This window comes from Callithrix jacchus, chromosome 22, assembly GCF_049354715.1.
Source record: "Callithrix jacchus isolate 240 chromosome 22, calJac240_pri, whole genome shotgun sequence".
NCBI classification, from domain to species: Eukaryota; Metazoa; Chordata; class Mammalia; order Primates; family Cebidae; genus Callithrix; species Callithrix jacchus.
The window spans coordinates 17,793,021-17,812,217 of NC_133523.1; the positions used below are offsets into that span (position 1 = coordinate 17,793,021).

The 19,197-nt window shown below is 52.5% G+C and overlaps 1 protein-coding gene across 4 annotated transcripts; it reads right to left on the minus strand.

Moving 5' to 3' along the window:
* Positions 1–938: 938 nt before the first annotated feature.
* On the minus strand, positions 939–18,591 carry TMEM161A (transmembrane protein 161A). Of its 4 annotated transcripts, none has more exons than XM_035284715.2 (13): positions 18,534–18,591; positions 14,580–14,683; positions 12,923–13,003; positions 12,461–12,558; positions 12,155–12,311; positions 10,247–10,398; positions 4,702–4,780; positions 3,049–3,120; positions 2,826–2,969; positions 2,631–2,744; positions 2,315–2,489; positions 2,087–2,183; positions 939–1,506 (listed from the first exon to the last, which is right to left on the minus strand). In XM_035284715.2, the coding sequence occupies exons 1-13, from the start codon at positions 18,534–18,536 to the stop codon at positions 1,253–1,255; spliced, it is 1,530 nt and encodes a 509-aa protein (XP_035140606.1). In that variant the 5' UTR covers positions 18,537–18,591; the 3' UTR covers positions 939–1,252. The 4 variants fall into 4 exon arrangements, with proteins under 4 accessions (XP_035140606.1, XP_078217990.1, XP_008985794.1 ...); XM_078361864.1 differs by having other exon boundaries at positions 2,607–2,744; XM_008987546.3 differs by lacking the exon at positions 4,702–4,780 and having other exon boundaries at positions 3,060–3,120.
* Positions 18,592–19,197: the final 606 nt, after the last annotated feature.

Consider the following 19,197-nt stretch of genomic DNA (forward strand, 5'->3'; position numbering starts at 1 on the left):
ATTACAGGCAAGTGCCATTGTGCCTGGCCATATTTTCCTTTTTTAGAGACAGGGTGAAGTTCTGTCAACCAGGCTGGAATACAGTGGCGAGATAACTCACTGTAGCCTCAAACTCTTGGGCCCAATGGATCCTCCAGCCCCAGCCTTCCAAGTAGCTAGCACCACAGGTGTGTGCCACCATGCCCAGCAAATTCCTTATTTTGGGGAAAGACAGGGTCTCCCTATGTTGCCCAAGCCAGTCTTAAACTCCAGGCCTCAAGCCATCCTCCCATCTCAGCCTCCCAATGTGCTGGGATGAGAGGAATAAGCCACCACGCCCAGCCTGAATCCTTGTGTTTAATATATTTTTCATTTTTATCCACATAACCGAAGTGCAAATTTCAGAAGTCACACGCCACTCAAAGGGCACTTCCTGATGCCTGTTCTGGGGGCCACTGCATGTTAGTGTTTTCTGTGTGTGACAGGGTCTCACTCTGTCATCCAGGCTGGACTGCACTGATGTGATTCTGGATCAATGCAGCCTCAAACTCCTGGGCTCAAGAGATCCTTCTGCCTCAGCTTCCCAAGTAGCTGGGAATACAGGTGTACACCACCATGCCCAGCTAATTTTTTTTTTTTTTTTTTTTTGGTATTTTTTAGTAGAGATGGGGCTTCACCATGTTGACCAGGCTGGTCTGGAACTCCTGGCCTCAAGTGATCCGCCCGCCTTGGCCTCCCAAAGTGTTGAGATTTGGGATTACAGGCGTGAGCCGCCGTGCCCGGCCTCCTCGCTTTCCTTTCTCCTCCCACCTTTGCTCCTCTCAGTCCTGCTTCGCTCCCCTCGGTCCTGCTCTGCTCTCCCTCCCGCGCAGCCCCCACTCTGCACCAGGGCAGGTGCCACAGGGATGTGCAGGCGGCTACCACCCCATACGCACCCAGGTCCCAAACTCCTCAGACCGTTTGTAAAAATCGGTGTGATCCTTTTATTTGTTCAGAAGAGCAGCCAGCAGCACCCCCGTTACTCAAACCTGGCACACACACTTTGGAGACAATGGCCTCGGGACCCTCCCGCTGCTGGGTCCAGGACAGACAGTTCTGAGGCAGAAACTCGGCGTCCAAGGGGGGCCGCGGCTCAGGCACTGCGGTGAAGGGGACGGCGAGGAGTCCGGCCTCACCTTGCAGCTGGGGACACCGGGGCACACATACAGCGGGTAGGCTCATGTCCTGCTGGCCCAGGACCAAACCTCAGGGCCCCAGGAGGGTCTGCAGGCAGCTAGGAGCCCGCCAAGTGCTGGTGGAAGTAGAGGCCGAAGAGGCTGGACAGCAGCTGGCAGGCAGCTGTCCACCAGATGAGGTAGGCCAGGACGCCGCGGAGGAAGAGGGGCGTGAGCAGGCCGCCCAGGGCCGCAGCGATCCGCGCTGCAGTCTGCTGGACCTCATCCTCCTCGGGGCCGATGGGGGCAGCGCTGGCTGAGGATGGGTCGGGGGATAGTAGAGGGGCTGGGCCCAGGCCCCAGGAATAGCCTCCTGGGAGAAGAGGATGAAGTAAGGCGTGAGTAGAGAAATGGGGGGAAGCGGGGGAAGGAGGGGGGGCAGGGCTGGCACAGGGAGTCGGGCCCATTCCTCCAGACCCTCCTACCCCTGCCTCAGACTCCACCTCCTGCCCAGTCTCCACCCCCTCAGGCGTTGCCACCTGTCCAAGGCAAGCCGCACCCCAGGCCCCACCTCCTGCTCAGACCCTGCCTCACTACAAGCCCTGCCCCCTCCCCAGGCCCCACCTCCTGCTAACACCCAACCCCTCCCCAGGCTCCACCTCCTAAGGCAAACCCCACCCCGAGCTCCACTTCCGGCTCAGAACCGGCCTCACCACAGTCCCCGCCCCTTTCCCAGGCCCTGCCTCCTGCTCAGCAGCACCCCTCCCCAGGCTCCACCTACTGTACAAGGCAACCCCACCCGAAGCTCCACCTCCTGCTCAGACCCTGCCTCACCAAGGCCCGCCCCCTTCCCAGGCCCCGCCTCCTGCCCGGTCCCTGCCAGACTCCACTTCCGCGCTGTTCTATCTTCCAGCCCCGCCCCTCCTCCACTCCACACCGCAGCATCGTCTCACCCAATGTCTTGAGCAGGAGCGTACAGTTGAGGGTGAGGATGAGCGGCGTCAGGTACTGCAAGCTCACCACAGTCACGTAGCAGTAGACCCGGACCACCTGTGGGGAGGTAGCAGCGGTGGCTGTGACAGGAGGCCTTCTGTATTTGGGAAGACTGCACGCCCAAAGGACCAGGAGCCCCGCCATGAGCCCCAAGTTCCCTCTGGCCCAGGTCATCGGGGCGTCCATACCCTCCGCTGGATTTCACGGGCTTCGATGCGGCCAGCCTCCCTTCGCAGCTGCTCCACGCGGGCCTTGGCCAGGCACAGGTAGGCCTGCAGGTGGGGCCGGGTCACCGCCAGCCTCAGCAGGCACAGCACCACCAGCAACCAGAGGCGCCCAGAGTCAAAGGCAGAGTCGGACAGCCTGTGTTGAGTGGGGCGGGGGCAAGGGGGGTAAGAAGGCAGCCCCCAATCCCCCAGGATTTTCCCCGGGCTCCTCCATGAGTCTCAGTGGCTGGGGCACCCAGGGGAGCCCAGCTACCTCCTGGCCCCACCCCATACGCACAGGGAGAAGGGCGTCTCCCCAAAGGGTGGCTGGTGCAGGAAGTCCCGTGCAATGGGCTTTGTCCAGAGCCACAGGATGAACAGGGGAGACAGGAAGCTGGTGTGCAGGAGGAACCTGGGGGGTGAAGGCAAGAGAGTGAGGCCCGGGCACCCTTAGGTTCCCTAATCCCCCCACCCACCAAGCGACCCACTTAACTGTAGCATGGGCCGGTCCTCTGACATGGTCAGTGCATCCCGATGGGTCTGGGCCAGCCGCAGGCCTGGGAAGGTGAGGAAGGCACCCAGCACAGAGCCCACCACCGCCAGCCCCACGCGGATAGCCAGCTTAGCCACAGGGAGCCTAGAAGAACAGCAGGTCACAAGACTGGCTGGGGGACCCTGGGAGGGTCCCAGCCGGCCCTGGTACCCCTCCCCCATACCCAGGACTCACGCCCAGTCCCAGCCTTGCTTCTTCAGAAGTGGCTCCAAGTTCTGGGTCATGCTGGCCAGGCCTGGGAAAGATAAGAAGAGGACCGAGTAGAGTGAATTCCTAGGGTTTCTAAGGCCACTGTGTTCCCTAACCTCCATCCCTCAAGCATCAGTTTGCTCCCCAAGTAGGAATGCACCATGGTCTGCCAGGCCCTGTGCCAGGTACAAGGACAACTTTGTGCTCTAGTTATGCAGCACTCTTCACAAGAAACAAGGCTGGCGTGGTGGCTCACACCTGTAATCCCACCACTTTGGGAGGCCAAGGTAGGTGGATCATCTGAGGTCAGGAGTTTGAGACCAGGCTGGCCAACACAGTGAAACTCCATCACTACAAAAAATACAAAAATTGGCCAGGTGTGGTGGTGAGTGCCTGTAATCCCAGCTACTTGGGAGGCTGGGGCAGGAAAATCACTTGAACACAGGGGGCAGAGGTTTCAGTGAGCCGAGACTGCACCATTGTACTCCAGCCCGGGGGACAAGAGTGAAATTCCATCTCAAAGAAAAAGGAACAGAATGCATGAGGCAGACACTCCTGACTGGGCTGGGAACATTCAGGGGATCTGTTGAGCCTTAGCTCCCTAGGTTACAGAATGAATCTGGAGGGAGATGAAGGACTCCCGCAGGAGAAAACCAAAGTCCTCCTGGAGGAAGGAATCCTCAATTCAGGACCCAAGATTTTCCAAAAATTAAGGGCACAGTAAATCCCAGCACTTTGGGAGGCAAAGGCAGGTGGATCACTTGAGCTCACGAATTCGAGACTAGCCTGGGCAACGTGGAAAAACCCCCATCTCTACAAAAAATATAAATTAGCCAAGCATAGTGGTGCATGCCTGTAGTCCCAGCTACTCTGAAGGCTGAGGTGGGAGGATGGCTTGAGCCCAGGATGTGGAGGTTGCAGTGAGCTAAGATCATGCCACTGCAGTCCAGCACAGAGTGAGACCTTTCTCAAAAAAAAAAAAAAAAAAAAAAAAAAAAAAAATTCAACCACATTAAAAAGCTGTGTCACGTGGGAAAAAAATTTAAAAATAAAAAAAAAGGGAGCAAATTCATATGAGCTTACAGCCAAAATCATCAAATGCATAAGGAACAAGTCACCATAAAGGAGAGTTAACAGAAAGACAATAGTCAAGTTTAGGCCTCAAAGACTTCAGAAATTGGCACTGTCAATTATGTGTCAAATGATTAAGGAAATGAAAGCTGGAATTACAGAACAGGTGACATAAGACTTCCTTCCAAAGACTGGGTAGAGTTGCAAAGGAACTCTATTAAACTCTTCTAAAGGGAAAATATAAGTATTGAAATAATAGGTTGTTAAACAGCAAATTAGAAACAGCCAAAGGAGGAACTGATGAACTGGAAGACAGATCTGAAGAAATCACTCAGATTCCAACTCAGAAAAACAAGTAGGTAGAAAATATGGAGAGGCTAAGAGATAAGAAAAATAGAACAGAAAGCCCACTGCAAATCAAATCAGAGCCCCAAATGGAGGGAAGAGGAGGAATGAAGAATAAAAGGAACTACTGAAAGAAAATGGTTGAGAAGTTTGCAGAATGAGTGACACACACAAAGTGTATCAAACCATGTAAATAAAAAGAAATCCATACCTAGACACAATGGAGTCAAACTGCAGAACACCAAAAACAAAGAAATCACAAAGCAGCCAGGGAGTTAAAGACAGATCACCTATAAAGGAACAACAATTAGGATGACAGCCAATGTCAACTGCAACAACAGAAAAAGAACAAATAGCAAAAAAGTAAGATGGAAAAACAAAGTCAACTATGTCAGTAATCACAGTAAATGTAAATGGACTAAACTTTAAAGTTAAATGACAAAGACTGTCAGACTACATTGAACATATCCAGCTATATGTTTTTTAAAGGATGACAGACCTTGACATAAAGTCACTGAAGGGTGAAAGTAAAGGGATGTTAAAAAGATACAGCAAATACTAATCAGAAGAAAGCAAGCTAGAAAGCCTATACTACTACCAGCCAAACTAGACAAAGAAGTACTAGAAGATAGAAGGGGTCAATATATCATGATAAAATGGATTCACCAGGAAAATCTAGTAGTTCTAAATCTGTGAACACCTTGTGAATAGACTATAAAACATATAAAGAAAACAATGACAAAATTGGATAGAGAAATTGGGAACTCTCTTGTCCAAGAGGGAGATTAATTTCTGCTGACCCTTATGTCACAGACAAAAGGTTAGGCAAGATGGAGATTTAAATTTATTAAACTCATAGAGCCAGGCTCTATGAGGATTTAGCTGTTCTAAAATCCAGGGGTCTTAGCCACACCAAAGGAGAAGGATAAGAAAGGACAAGAGAAAACCAAAAAGAATCTGCAATTCAGTAAAAATATAATTCTTTAGCAAGGTTACTCCATGGACATGCTCAAATTTGCCTCCTACATCATATCACAAAAATTGTCACTGTCAGTGAGGGGTTTAGGGGCTTATATGAAATGTAAAATTAATTCATTTAATTAATTTATTTATTTGGGACAGAGTCTTGCTTTGTCACCCAGGCTGGAGTGCAGTGGCGAAATCTTGGCTCACTGTAACCTCCACCTCCCCAGTTCAAGTGGTTCTCCTGCCTCAGCCTCCTGAGGAGCTGGGACTACAGGCATTCACTACCACCCACGCCTGGCTAATTTTTGTATTTTTAGTAGAGATGGGGTTTTACCATGTTGGCCAGGATGGTCTCAACCTCTTGACCTCGTGATCTGCCCACCTTGGCCTCCCAAAGTGCTAGGATTACAGGTGTGAGCCACTGCGCCTGGCCTTTATTTTTTTTAAGATGGAGTCTTGCTCTTGTCGACAGGCTAGAGTGCAATGGCACAATTTCAGATCACTGCAACCTCCACCTCCTGGGTTCAAGCTATTCTCCTTCCTCAGCCTCCTGGAGTAGCTGAGATTGCAGGTGCCTGCCAACATGCCCAGGCAATTTTTGTATTTTTAGTAGAGACGGGGTTTCACCATGTTGGCCAGGCTGGTCTTGAACTCCTGACCTCAGGTGATCTACCTGCCTCGGCTTCCCAAAGTGCTGGGATTACACGTGTGAGCCACCATGCCTGGTCAAAATATTTTAGAAGAAAATATAGAATGAGTTTTTGATTTTAGGGAAGGATATTTCCCAAGACAAGTATTAACTAAAATAATCAACTTCCATTCATCAAGACACTAGAGGTGATGCTTACAACTACATTCAATGGCTTAGCAAAGAAAGTGTGGATGTCTGCAGACAGAAAATAATGCAAATAGTGGTCAAATGAAAAGAAAGAGAAGGCCGGGCGCGGTGGCTCAAGCCTGTAATCCCAGCACTTTGGGAGGCCGAGGCGGGTGGATCACGAGGTCAAGAGATCAAGACCATCCTGGTCAACATGGTGAAACCCCGTCTCTACTAAAGATACAAAAAATTAGCTGGGCATGGTGGTGTGTGCCTGTAATCCCAGCTACTACTCAGGAGGCTGAGGCAGGAGAATTGCCTGAACCCAGGAGGCGGAGGTTGCGGTGAGCCGAGATCACGCCATTGCACTCCAGCCTGGGTAACAAAAGCGAAACTCCGTCTCAAAAAAAAAAAAAAGAAAAGAAAAAGAAAACAAGTATCGGCGATGACGTGGAGAAATTTGGAACACTTATGAACTGCTGCTGGGAATATAAGATATAAAATGGGCCAGGCACAGTAGTACACGCCTGTAATCCCAGCACTTTGGGAGACTGAGGCAGGACGATTGCTTGAGTCCAAGAGTTCGAGACCAGCCTGGCCAACATAGCGAAACACTGTCTCTACTAAAAATACAAAAATTAGCTGGGTGTGGTGGCACATGCCTGTAATTGCAGCTATTCGAGAGACTGAGGCAGGAGAATTGCTTGAACCTAGGAGCAGAAGACTACAGTGAGCCGAGATCATGTCACTGAACTCCAACCTAGCAACAGAGCGGGGGGAAAAAAAGAAAAAAAAATTAGCTCAGTGTGGCCAGGTGCCTGTAATCCCAGCACTTAGGGAGGCTGAGATGGGTATATCACCTGAGGTCAGGAGTTCAAGACTAGACTGGCCAACATGGCGAAACCCTGTCTCTACTAAAAATACAAAAATTAGCCAGGTATGGTGTGCACTTGTAATCCCAACTACTTGGGAGGCTGAGGCAAGAAAATCACTTGAACCTGGGAGATGGAGGTTGCAGTGAGCCAAGATCACTCCAGCCTGGGTGACAGAGAGAGACTGTCTAAAACAAAACAGACAAACAAAAAATAGGTGTGGTGGTGGGTGCCTGTAGTCCCAGCTACTTGGGAGCCTGAGGCATGAGATCACTTAATTCGGGAGGCGGAAGTTGTGGAGTGGAAATCATGCCACTGCACTCCAGCCTGGGCAACAGAATGAGAGAGTGTCTCAAAAATAAAGTAAATAAAATGGTTCAGCTGCTGTATAAAACAGTATGACAGTTCCTCAAAAAACTAAAAATAGAGTAACCATATTGTAAGGCCAGTTGCCTCGCTGGAAGCTTGGACAGGCCCATCCCTCTCCGTGCCTGAAAATTACATCACCAGAATCTGCACTCAACACTAAACTCTGCACTCAGCACCTAGCCAGGCGTTGGAAAAACCTGCCAAAATTTAAAAGAAGCCCTGCCAAAACCTGCCCAATAGCATATTGCCTGGGCAGCCCACTCACCGGAAAACCCACCTACCTACCAATAGCAACTTGCCCCGTCCACGTCCTGTTTCTCCACAGCCAATCAAACGCCTTCACTCCCTATAAAACGCCACGCCTGAAAGGCCCGATTTCCTTGGCCCCTTTCCCCAGGACCATGGAACCTCATCTGTGAGTTAAATAAATTGGCATTTAATTTTCTTATGCTGGCCTCAGTTTCCTCATTTTAAACTCGGAAATAAACCTTACAAGAGAATAAACCTTACACATATATGATCCAGCAGTTCCACTTCTGGGTATATACCCTCCAAAACTGAAAGCGGGGTCTCACAGAGATACTTGTACACTCAGATTCACAGCAGTATTAGTCAAAAAGTCCAAAGTTGGAAACAACCTAATTGTTCATCAGTGGATGAACAGATAAACGGTGCTCCACCCAGACAATGACACGGTATTCAGTCTCAGGAAGGGAATTCTGGCTGGGCACAGTGGCTCATGCCTGTCATCCCAGCACTTTAGGAGGCCGAGGTGAGAGGATTACTTGAGGCCAGGAGTTTGAGACCAGCTTGGGAAAGACAGAAGACTCCATCTCTACCAAAAAAAAAAAAATTAAAAATTAGCCAGGCGTGGTGGCTGGAGCTTGTAATCCCAGCACTTTGGGAGGCCAAGGTGCTGGGTCACAAGGTCAGTTCAAAAGCAGCCTGGCCAATATGGTGAAAACACATCTCTATTAAAAATAGAAAAATTGGCCGGGCGCGGTGGCTCACGCCTATAATCCCAGCACTTTGGGAGGCCGAGGCGGGCAGATCACGAGGTCAAGAGATCGAGACTATCTGACCATGGTGAAACCCCGTCTCTACTAAAAATACAAAAATTAGCTGGGCGTGGTGGCACGCGCCTGTGGTCCCAGCTACTCGGGAGGCTGAGGCGGAAGAATCGCTTGAACCCAGGCGGAGGTTGCAGTGAGCCGAGATTGCCCCACTGCACTCCAGCCTGGCGACAGAGTAAGACTCAGTCTCAAAAAAAAAAATAGAAAAATTAGCTGGGCATCGTGGTGTGCATCTGTAATCTCAGCTACTCGGGAGGCTGAGGCAGGAGAATCACGTGACCCTGGGAGGCGGAGGTTACAGTGAGCTGAGATCACATCACTGCATTCCAGCCTGGGTGACAGAGTAAGACTCCATCTCAAAAATAAAGGCTGGGCGTGGTGGCTCACGCCTGTAATCCCACCAGTTTGGCAGGCTGAGGCAGGTGGATCACAAGGTCAGGAGTTTGAGACCAGCCTGACCAATAGGGTGAAAGCCATGTCTAAAAGAAATAAATAGGCCAGGGGCAGTGGCTCACACCTATAATCTCAGCACTTTGAGAGACCAAGGCAGGAGGTCAGGAGATCGAGATCATCCTGGCCAACATGGTGAAAACCTGTCTATTAAAACTACAAAAAAATGCCGGGCGCGGTGGCTCATGCCTGTAATCCCAGCACTTTGGGAGGCTGAGGCAGGTGGATCACCTAAGGTCAGGAGTTCAAGACCAGCCTGACCAACATGGTGAAACCCTGTCTTAAAAAAAAGAAACAAAACAAAAACAAACAAACATAATATTTTTGAAAAATGAAAAACAAGGCCAGCCATAGTGGCTCAAGCCTATAATCCCAGCACTTTCGGAGGCTGAAGCAGGTGGATCACCAGAGGTCAGCAGTTCAAGACCAGCCTGGCCAACATGGCGAAACCCCGTCTTTACTAAAAATACAAAAATTGGTCGGGTGTGGTGGGGCACACCTGTAATCCCAGTTACCTGTGAGGTTGAGGCAGGAGAATCATTTGAATGTAGGAGGCAGAGGTTGTAGTGAGCCAAGATTGAGCCACTGCAGTTCAGCCCGGGTGACAAAAATGAAACACCATCTCAAAAAAAAAAAAAAAGAAAGAAAAGAAAAAAGAAAAGGCCGGCTGCGGTGGCTCAAGCCTGTAGTCCCAGCACTTTGGGAGGCCAAGGCGGGTGGATCACAAGGTCGGCAGATTGAGACCATCCTGGTCAACATGGTGAAACCCGTCTCTACTAAAAACTACAAAAAAATTAGCTGGGCACGGTGGCGCGTGCCTGTAATCCCAGCTACTCAGGAGGCTGAGGCAGGAGAATTGCCTGAACCCAGGGGGCAGAGGTTGCGGTGAGCCGAGATCGCGCCATTGCACTCCAGCCTGGGTAACAAGAGCGAAACTCCGTCTCAAAATAAATAAATAAATAAATAAATAAAATAAAACAAAAAAGAACTCTAGCCATGGATGTCCATCAGTGACAGTGGGAAAGGGAATGTCCTCTCCTCCCCAAAGCCCAACAAGGTGCAGGAGCCGAGACGTCACTAATGGGGACTGCCTTCACCCCACTTCGCCCCAGGAGCCTACTTGTGCTGGATGCTGAGCAGTGAAACCACCCTGGTCAGATTACATGAGGGAGGGACAGCTGCGTGCCTCGAGTTGGGGACTGCACTTACCAGGCTCCAGGCCCAGCTCGAGGGTCTCCTCCCGCACCACCTGCACCAGCATGGCCAGCAGCAGGAAGAGGAAGGCAAAGGTGAGGCAGACAGAGCGCTCGCCCCCCTCCTCGGAGCTGAAGTACAGCCGTGTCACCGTCAGGAACGCCTTGCTGGGGGCTGGAGATAAGGAGGCCTCGGGTGCCACTGCCCCACTCTGCATATTTCACCACGCCCAGCCTGGGACCCCACAACTTCAGGGACAAGCACTGCTGCACAAATAGGCCTTGGGGATGACTTAGGGGAGTGCAGGTTTGGGGTGCTGGAGCCAGATCAGGATATAGGCTGGGGGTTCCTGCTGCACGGGAGATGGCCTCATCAGGCCACTGGTGGCCATTTAGAAATGGTCACCATGGTATGCGTCTATAATCCCAGCTATCTGGGAGGCTGAGGCAGGAGAATCACTTGAACCTGGGAGGCAGAGGTTGCAGCGAGCGGAGATTGCACCATTACACTTCAGCCTGGGCAACAGAGCGAGACTCTGTCTCAAAGAAAAAAGAAATGGCTACCATGTGTGTACAGCCTCCCCCTCTGGGTGACCCTGCCTCTTTCACCCACCTCATCTGCTTCACATCCCTTGGAAAAGCAAGAGAGATAGAAGGGCTTCATCTCCAATCTGCCATCAAAATGCAGCATGGGGGCAAGGCATGGTGGCTCATGCCTGTAATCCCAGCACTTTGGGAGGCCGAGGCAGGAGGATCACTTGAGCCCAGGATTTCAAGACCATCTTAGGCAACATGGTGAGATTCTCATCTCTACCAAAAATAATTAAAAATTAGCTGGGCATGGGGGTAGCACCTGTGGTCCCAGCTACTGGGGAGCCTGAGGTGGGAGAATCGCTTGAGCCCAGGAGTTTGGAGCTGTAGTGAGTCCTGATTGCACCACTGCACTCTAGCCTGGGTGACAGAGGGAGACCCTGTCTCAAAAAAAAAACTACAGGCCACATGTGGTGGCTCCTGCCAGTAATCCCAGCACTTTGGGAGGCTGAGGCAGGTGGATCACCTCAGGAAGGAGAGCAGCCTGATCAACATGGTAAAATCCTGTCTCTACTAAAACTACAAAAAATAGCCGGGTGTGGTGGCACATGCCTGTAATCCCAGCTACTTAGGAAGCTGAGGCAGGAGAAGCACTTGGACCTGGGAGGCGGAGGTTGCAGTGAGACTAAATCATGCCACTGCGTCCAGCCTGGGGAACGAGAGTGAAACTGCACCTGAAAAGAAAAAAAGGCATGGGAATCTGGGGAACCAGTATAGGGCTCCCTCTCCAAAAGTCACGGAAGTGGCATTCTTTCTGTGCTGTCTCAGACCTGCGTCCCCAAAGTCATGTGTTTGCTCTCTTTCGGAGGCCAAGGCAGGAGAATCACTTGAAGCCAGTCAGGACCAGCCTGGGCAACAAAGTAAGACCCTGTCTCAACAACAACAAATATGTACATATACATACATACGTGTGTGTGTGTGTGTGTGTGTGTGTGTGTGTGTGTGTGTGTGTGTCTATTATTTAATTTTGCCAAGGGGCCATCTCTTTCTTGGCCCCTGATTCTGGACTGGCCTGGTGATTTCCTTAGATGAGGAGAATGTGGTAGAAGGAACAGGGATGGACTGGGTGACTCTCGGCAAGGCATTCCCTCTTGCCTCCTGGCATTTCCACTGCCACCAAGGGGCACGACCATGTGGAGTGGAGATGAACCGATCTGCTGAGCCCAGCCCAGTCTGCCCACCCACACAGCCAGAGCACATAAAACAGCTGCTTCATGCTTGGGAAGTTTGTGTCATAGGAAGTGAAAACTGCCACACCAGTTTACGGGGGGCCAGGGAAGCTGAGGTCCTGCTCCCACTTGCCCCGCTGGCAGGGAGCACAGAGGAAGGATACATGGAGAAGGCCACTGTGAGCAGGCACCAGAACACAGCGATGTTGGTCTCCTTGGCTGGGCCCAGCACGTAGTAGTAGGCCTCCGTGAAGAGGTACACACCGCCCGAGTACACGGCAAAGTCCACGAACCACTGGTACTCCAGGAAGAAGCGCAGGACTACAAGGGGACACTCTGCTCAGCCTTGGGGCCCAGCCGGCTCCCCCAACAACAGAACATTCCTCCTCCAAATCCTCCCCACCCCCATGAGAGTGTGGGGAGCTTCAGGGCTGAGGGAGGGGAGTTTAAGGACAGAACTGGGCTATTACCCAGGGCGTCCACAGTCGTGAGAGGGCAGGTCTCCAGCTGGAACGGGGCATCTCGGGGCACAGACAGTGGCTTCTCCTCACTAAGGCCATCGGCCCATCTGGGAGGATGGTGACAAGGAAGGGGGCTGGTGAGCATGCATCCCACTGGGGCCAGCCACCCTCAGAGCTCAGAGCAGCTGGCCTGGAGACCATCTCTTCCCACAGCCTCCGTTCCTTGCACATGGGGAGGTACTCCAGCCCACCCCCCCATTCCCCCCTCACCCCTGCCATGGGACTGGCTAGAGCAAACTGCCAAGAAACATGCTAACCTGACAGTGACCATCTCCTTGGACTAGGGTCTCCCAGTTCACCTGTGACCAGATCATTGCTTGGAAGTGTGGGCGGGCAGGTCCTGTGTCCCTGAGCCTAGAGTCCCCTGAGAAGCCACCACCCAAGGCTGGGGCTGGGGCCCAGCTCACTCACCGCTCCTTCCTGCCTCTGGGCCTCGGCTTCCCTGCCAGGGCCCGGAGCTCCTCCTCAGATGGGTGCTTGTATCGGAACAGACTGAGAGCAACGACAGGCAGTCAGGGAAGCTCGGGTGTGGGGTTGGGAGGTTGAGGCAGTGAACCTCAAATCCAGGGGTTCGAGTTAGAGGGTGGCCTGGGCCAGGGGGACACCGGGAGGCGGGTGAAGGCAGCTACAGCACAGGGAGATTCTGGGGAAATCATGAGACCAACAGATCTAGGCTAAGTGGGCTCAGGGGCCTTGGATACCCCCGAGTCTGCTAGCTAACTCTCCTGGGGAAGCAGGTATGTGTGACTTTTATTTTTTTTTTTTTGCATGCCACTGCACTCTGTCACCCAGCCTGGAGTGCAGTGGCATGATCTTGGCTCACTGCAACCTCCACTTCCCGGGTGATTCTCCTGCCTCAGCCTCCTGAGGAGCTGGGATTACAGGCACAGCACCAACATGCCCAGATAATTTTTGTATATTTAGTAAAGACAGGATTTCACGATGTTGGTCAGGCTGGTTGGTCTCAACCTCCTGACCTCAAGCAATCCACTGGCCTCGGCTTCCCAAAGTGCTGGGATTACAGGTGTGAGCCACTGCGCCCAGCCATTTTTGTTTTTGTTTTTAAGACAAGGCCTTGCTCTGTCACCCAGGCTGGAGTACAGTGGTGCCATCTCACTCACTACAGACCTGACCTTCTGGGCTCAGTCGATCCTCCCGCCTCAGCCTCCTGATTAGCTGGGATCACAGGTGTGAGCCACCATACCTGGCTAATTTTTAAATATTTTCATAGAGACGGGGCCTTGCCATGTTGCTCAGGCTGGTCTTAAACTCCTGGGTCAAGTGACCCTCCCACCCCAGCTTCCCGCAGTGCTGTGATTATGGGCCTGAGCCATCGTGCATCAGGCCTGGCGTGGGTTTCTGCCTTTGCTTTTGTCATGAACGTTTTTCTCAGGAGAGAATTCAGTTTCCACCAGATTCTCAGAAAGCATCAGAGACCCATACAGGGACAAAAACGAGCAGGTGATCTCTAGCACGTGCAGGAGTGGAAGGAAGGCCAGGTTACAGGGAGGCAGGAGGAGTGGGGATGTGGGCAGTGTGGTGATGGTTCCACCATGTGTACATCTGTCAAAATGGGTCCAGCTGTGCGCTTCAAATATATACAGTTTGTGCCAGGCACGGGGGCTCACGCCTGTAATCCCAGCACTTTGAGAGGCCAAAGCGGGAGAATCGCTTGAACCCAGGAGTTTGAGCAACTGCACAACTTAGCAAGACCCGCATCTCTATTAAAAATTCAAAAGTTGTCTGGGCATGGTGGCACACACCTGTAGCCTCAGCTACTCAGGAGGTTGAGGCAGGAGGGTCCCTTGAGCCCAGGAGGTAGAGGTTGCAGTGAGCTATGATCAGGTCACTGCACTCCAGACAGGGCGACAGAGTGAGACCCTGCCTCAAAAAAGAAAAAACAAATATATGCAGTTTGTTGTACTTAAGTTACACCTCAATAACGTTTTACCCCCATCTCCCCCCGCCCCACCAACCAAAATCAAGGCTGCGCATCCTGTGAGGCGGGCTTGGGGACCCAAAGGGGCGTGGCTCCGCGGGCCCCTCCCACCGCAGGGGCGGGGCTCACCTGCCATTGCAGAGCAGCCACCGCGCGAAGGAGCAGTGTGGTGCCAGCCTGTGCATGAGGGTGGCGGTGAGCAGGGTCACCACCAGCTGCACTCCGAGGACCGCCTGGGGGGAGGGGACATGACTAGCGGCACCTGCCAGAGGGTCATAAGCTCCATTCCTCCCTAGGAATCCAGGCTATTTATAGAAAAGCCAGGCCCAATGGGGGAAGGGCGAGCCTCTTTGGCTCTCGAAGCTTCTTAGGGGAGGGTCCTGGGTTGAGCCTCGACTCAACCCTGGGAGCTCCCCTCACCTAGCTTGGCCCTGCCCTCCCTCGTCAGAGATCAGCACCCTTCACCACCACCACCACCTAGCTGGAGTGTAGGGAGGTGGAGATCATGGGGTTCGCCTCCCACCTCCACTGTGGATTCAGGTATAATACTGATTTCCCGGAGTCTCAGTTTGCTCATCTCGAAACGGGTGCTTCCTATGTAGCCTCCTGTATTCCTCACCACCACCTTCCAGCCCTAACCACGAGCCTCCCACATTCAATGAAAGCGGTTCCCAGCGCCTTCTGCACTCCTCACTCCCGCCCAGGAAAGCCACTGCGTCTCGGGTGCGCTTCTGGCTTTCTCCTTCACCCTGGTAGCTCTTTCCCCTGTCTCTTACCTTAAATGATCCCTGATGGTTCCATCACCCTCCTCCCTCTCCCTCCCTCCCTTTGTAATTAACCTCCTTGAAAGGGTATGTGCACTCCTGGGCACCAGCTGTTTTGGTGTAAAGACTTACATGTCTGAGTGGGGTGACCTTATTTATTTATTTATTTATTTTTGAGACGGAGTTTCACTGTCGTTGCCCAGGCTGGACTGCAATGGCACGATCTCAGCTCACTGTAATCCTTCCCTCCCGACTTCAAGCGATTCTGCTGCCTCAGTCTCACAAGTAGCTGGGATTACAGGCATGCGCCACCACGCCCAGCTAGTTTTGTATTTTTAGTTAAGATGGGGTTTCTCCATGTTGGTCAGACTGGTCTCCAACTCCCGACCTCAGATGATCCACCCGCCTCGGCCTCCCAAAGTGCTGGGATTACAGGCATGAGCCACTGCTCCAGGCCTATTTATTTATTTTTATTTCTGGATTTTTGTTTGTTTGGTTTTGTTTTTTTTGGGCGGGGGGGGGTGTTGGTGGCGGTGGTGGTGGGAAGAAGAGGGTCTTGCTCTGTCACCCAGGCTGGAGTACACTGGCATGCTGGGGTCCTCGCTGCAGCCTCAACCTCCCGGGCTCAAGTGATTCTCCCACATCAGGATTACAGGAACCCACCACCACACCCAGCTAATTTTTGTCTATTTTGTAGACATAGGATTTCTCCATATTGCCCAGGCTGGCCTTGAATTCCTAGGCTCAAGCAATCCTCCTGCCTTGGCCTCCCAAAGTGCTGGGATTACAAGCGTGAGCCACTGTGTCCGAGCTTTTTTTATTTTTATGTTTACAGATGGGGTCTTTACTATGTTGCCCAGGCTGGTCTCAAACTCCTGGGCTCAAGTGATCCTCCCTCTCAGCCCACCGAGTAGCTAGGACGACAGCCATGCACCAACACACCCAACTAAGACTTTTTTTTTAATAAGGAATTTTCTCACCCAGTTCTTAATTCAGAACACATTTTCATATACTTATTTTTAAACGTTTTAGAAGAATCGGTCTGTGGTGAAGCTCGGTTTTCCTGCTTGAATGCAGTAAATACCCCTTTGCCACCAGTAATCACATAATTATGTAAAATTCTATGCTCAGGAGAACTGCCTGCTAGTATCCAGGTAGCATAATCAAAATGAAATAAAGATTTCATAGTAAAATTCATTATTAAAATAATCCTTTAATCAGGCATAAATAAGCTAAATTTAGGTGGAAAAATCCTAATGTGATGGATACCACACCTAACACGGTAATTCAAAATGACTGCTGAGGCCAGGGGCGGTGGCTCACACCTGTAATCCCAGCATGGTGGGAGGCCGAGGCGGGCTGATCATCACTTGAGGTCAGGAGTTCGAGACCAGCCTGGCTAACATGGTGAAACCCTGTCTCTACTAAAAATACAAAAATTAGCCAGGCATGGTGGCGCATGCCTGTAACCCCAGCTACTCGGGAGGCTGAGGCAGCAGAATTGCTTGAACCCAGAGGCAGAGGTTGCAGTGAGCCGAGATTGTGCCACTGTACTCCAGCCTGGGCAGCAGAGGGGGACTCCATCTCAAAACAAAATAATAAATAAATAACAGACTAATAGGACATTTTCTCCATGCCTGTGACTTGTAAACTGAGACCAGAAATCTCTTTTCAGTAATGAGGTTGATGGCACCACCTTTCTCATCTCTGAATCCTCATTGCTCGCCCTCCTCAGGACCTCAGTGCAGACTGGCTGGCTGGCACTTAAGGACCATGAGTGCCAGTCCCTAGGACCCTGTAAGCTAATGGGCCAGGGCTGTCAAAGCCCCACCCTTCCCCTAGAACCCTGCCCTTCCACCGCCCCCCTCCTCCCCAGGGCCTCCCACTCTTTTCCTCCTCCCTTCCAACCCCTCACCTGTGTCTGACCTGCCAGGGTTTTAACCACCCAGTCGGCCAGCCCATCACAACCTCTGCAGAGCGACACCTCCAGCCCAGACCTCTCTGCTGAGCTCAACCAGCAGCCTCCTCCAGCCTGTCCCGGGAGGCCCCAACACCTGCCCACCGTCCCATATCCCTCCAGGTGACTCAGGCCCTTCCCATTCTCACAGTCAGCACCTAACTCGATCTGCACCCTGCGGGCCCGGCTGGAAATCACCCCTCCACCTCCCCACGGCCCAGCTCTCTCCTCAGCCCTCCCTGCACCCAACCAATGGAGTCTCAGAGGTCTTCCTAGACCTGCTGGCTCTTCATCAACGACCCCTCTACTCGCCAAATCCCCCCTAGGGAAAACGCGGAGGGGTACATCTCTCCATCTAAGCCTCCCAGGGGTCTGTCCAGGGATGTTCTGACAACCCTGCCCTCTAGCCAGCCTCCTATCTCAGAGTCAGAGCTCTGCAGACATCTCCAAGGGTTTTCTGGAGTCTTCCATCAGCTCCTTCTTTCCCCTTCACTGGATTTATGATCCTCGACTCCAAGAACCCTGCTAAAATCAGTGCAGCCTCCCTCCATCTCCTTCCTGAGAGCCGGTGCCCTGATCTCCTACGGCATCCCGCACCTCCGCCTGGGACGACGCCCCGCTTTCGACAATCCCGGCCTTCAGTTCCCTTCCTTCAGGGTCGTCTCCAGCGCCCCTCCTCAGGGGTGGTCCAAGGTAGGGACCCTCTAGTTTCACGTCCCCTCTCTCTGCCCAGGCCGGTCCTGTCGGGGTTGCAGGAGTCCCCCATCTCCCGGCACCAGCCTGGCTCCCCCGGGCTGGGCGAAGTTTTAAGAAAACACTCAATGGGTTGGACCCAGAGCCGCGTGAGTCCTGAAGGTTCCAACTGTCCTGTCTCCCTTGCTCGCCCTGAGGCCACCCAGACCTCCTGGGTTCACTCCCACGGCTTCCTCTGCCCATTACACACACCCCGATACAGCACGGACCCCCCGATGGTCGGCGCGGCCACCACACTCCTGCAGGACCCCCGTCCCCAGAGTGGACCCCACCAGGACCCGACGCCACCTTAGCCAGGCTCCAAATGTGCTGGGGTCCCCAGTCCCCTCCGTGGGACCACGACCCCTCAGCAGGACGCCAGGTCCCTAAAACGTTTCCACAGAACGCTTAGGGACTTCCAATCCCCTCGGTACAACCCCCGCCGACTCCCTCAGGGGTCGTGCCCCGAGAGCAGGGCCCCCAGAGAGGGACACGGCCTTCAGCGTGCAGCCGAATCCCTCAGAGCCTCCAATCCCCAAAAAGAGACCCCATTCCCTCAGTATCTCCCTGGACCGCCTCGGCTGGGCCCCGGCCCTGCAGAGCCCCCCACTTCGCGAGACGCTCGCTCACCATCACGCGTGCGGGAGCGCGGTGCGCGGACCCACCGGCCTGGGTCTCCGGGCACTCTGCGGGAACTCGACCAATTAGAGCCCGACTCTTTTCTGACGAGCATTCGGAGTAACCATTCAGCGTCTTTTGAGCCGGCAAATCACCAGGGACGAGGAGGTCACTCGCATTGCATGCCGGAAATTGTAGTTCAGACGCACTGGTTCTGAGCTCAAAGTCAACATTGTGCCTGGGAAGCCTTTGTTGGCCCACCTCTCTTAAGGCTCAGTCTTCTCTTACCTACACTTATCGCAAAGGTTGGCAGCGAGAACATTTATTCTCACGCACTGTCTCCTAAGGGACATCTCTGAGAGTAGAACTTCCCCAACATCAAGAACATTCGATGGCTGCCACTTAGTAGACAAAGTACTCCTAAGTACTCCATACTCCTTAGTACTCCTAAGTACTAAGTAGATTAGTATTCAGACTGAATTCAGACCCCTGAATCTACTGCTAGCACTACTGTGCACCCTATAGTACAGCTTGCACCACCATGCTCTCTTACCTCCAGGCCTTTGTAAATATCCTACATCTTGCAATGCTTTCAAGAATGCCTCAATCTTAAAATAAAAACAAAACAAAACCAAAACAGACTGCCTCAGTCGTTGTCACCTGGCAAGTGCCTTAT

Coding starts and splice junctions, on each gene's coding strand:
- TMEM161A (XM_078361864.1), bottom strand. Junction 10,399..12,154: donor CTCACAGTGGCCTTCTCCAT/GTATCCTTCCTC, acceptor TCCAGCCCCCAG/CAAGGCGTTCCTGACGGTGA. Junction 2,490..2,606: donor GTATGGGGTGGGGCCAGGAG/GTAGCTGGGCTC, acceptor CACTCAACACAG/GCTGTCCGACTCTGCCTTTG.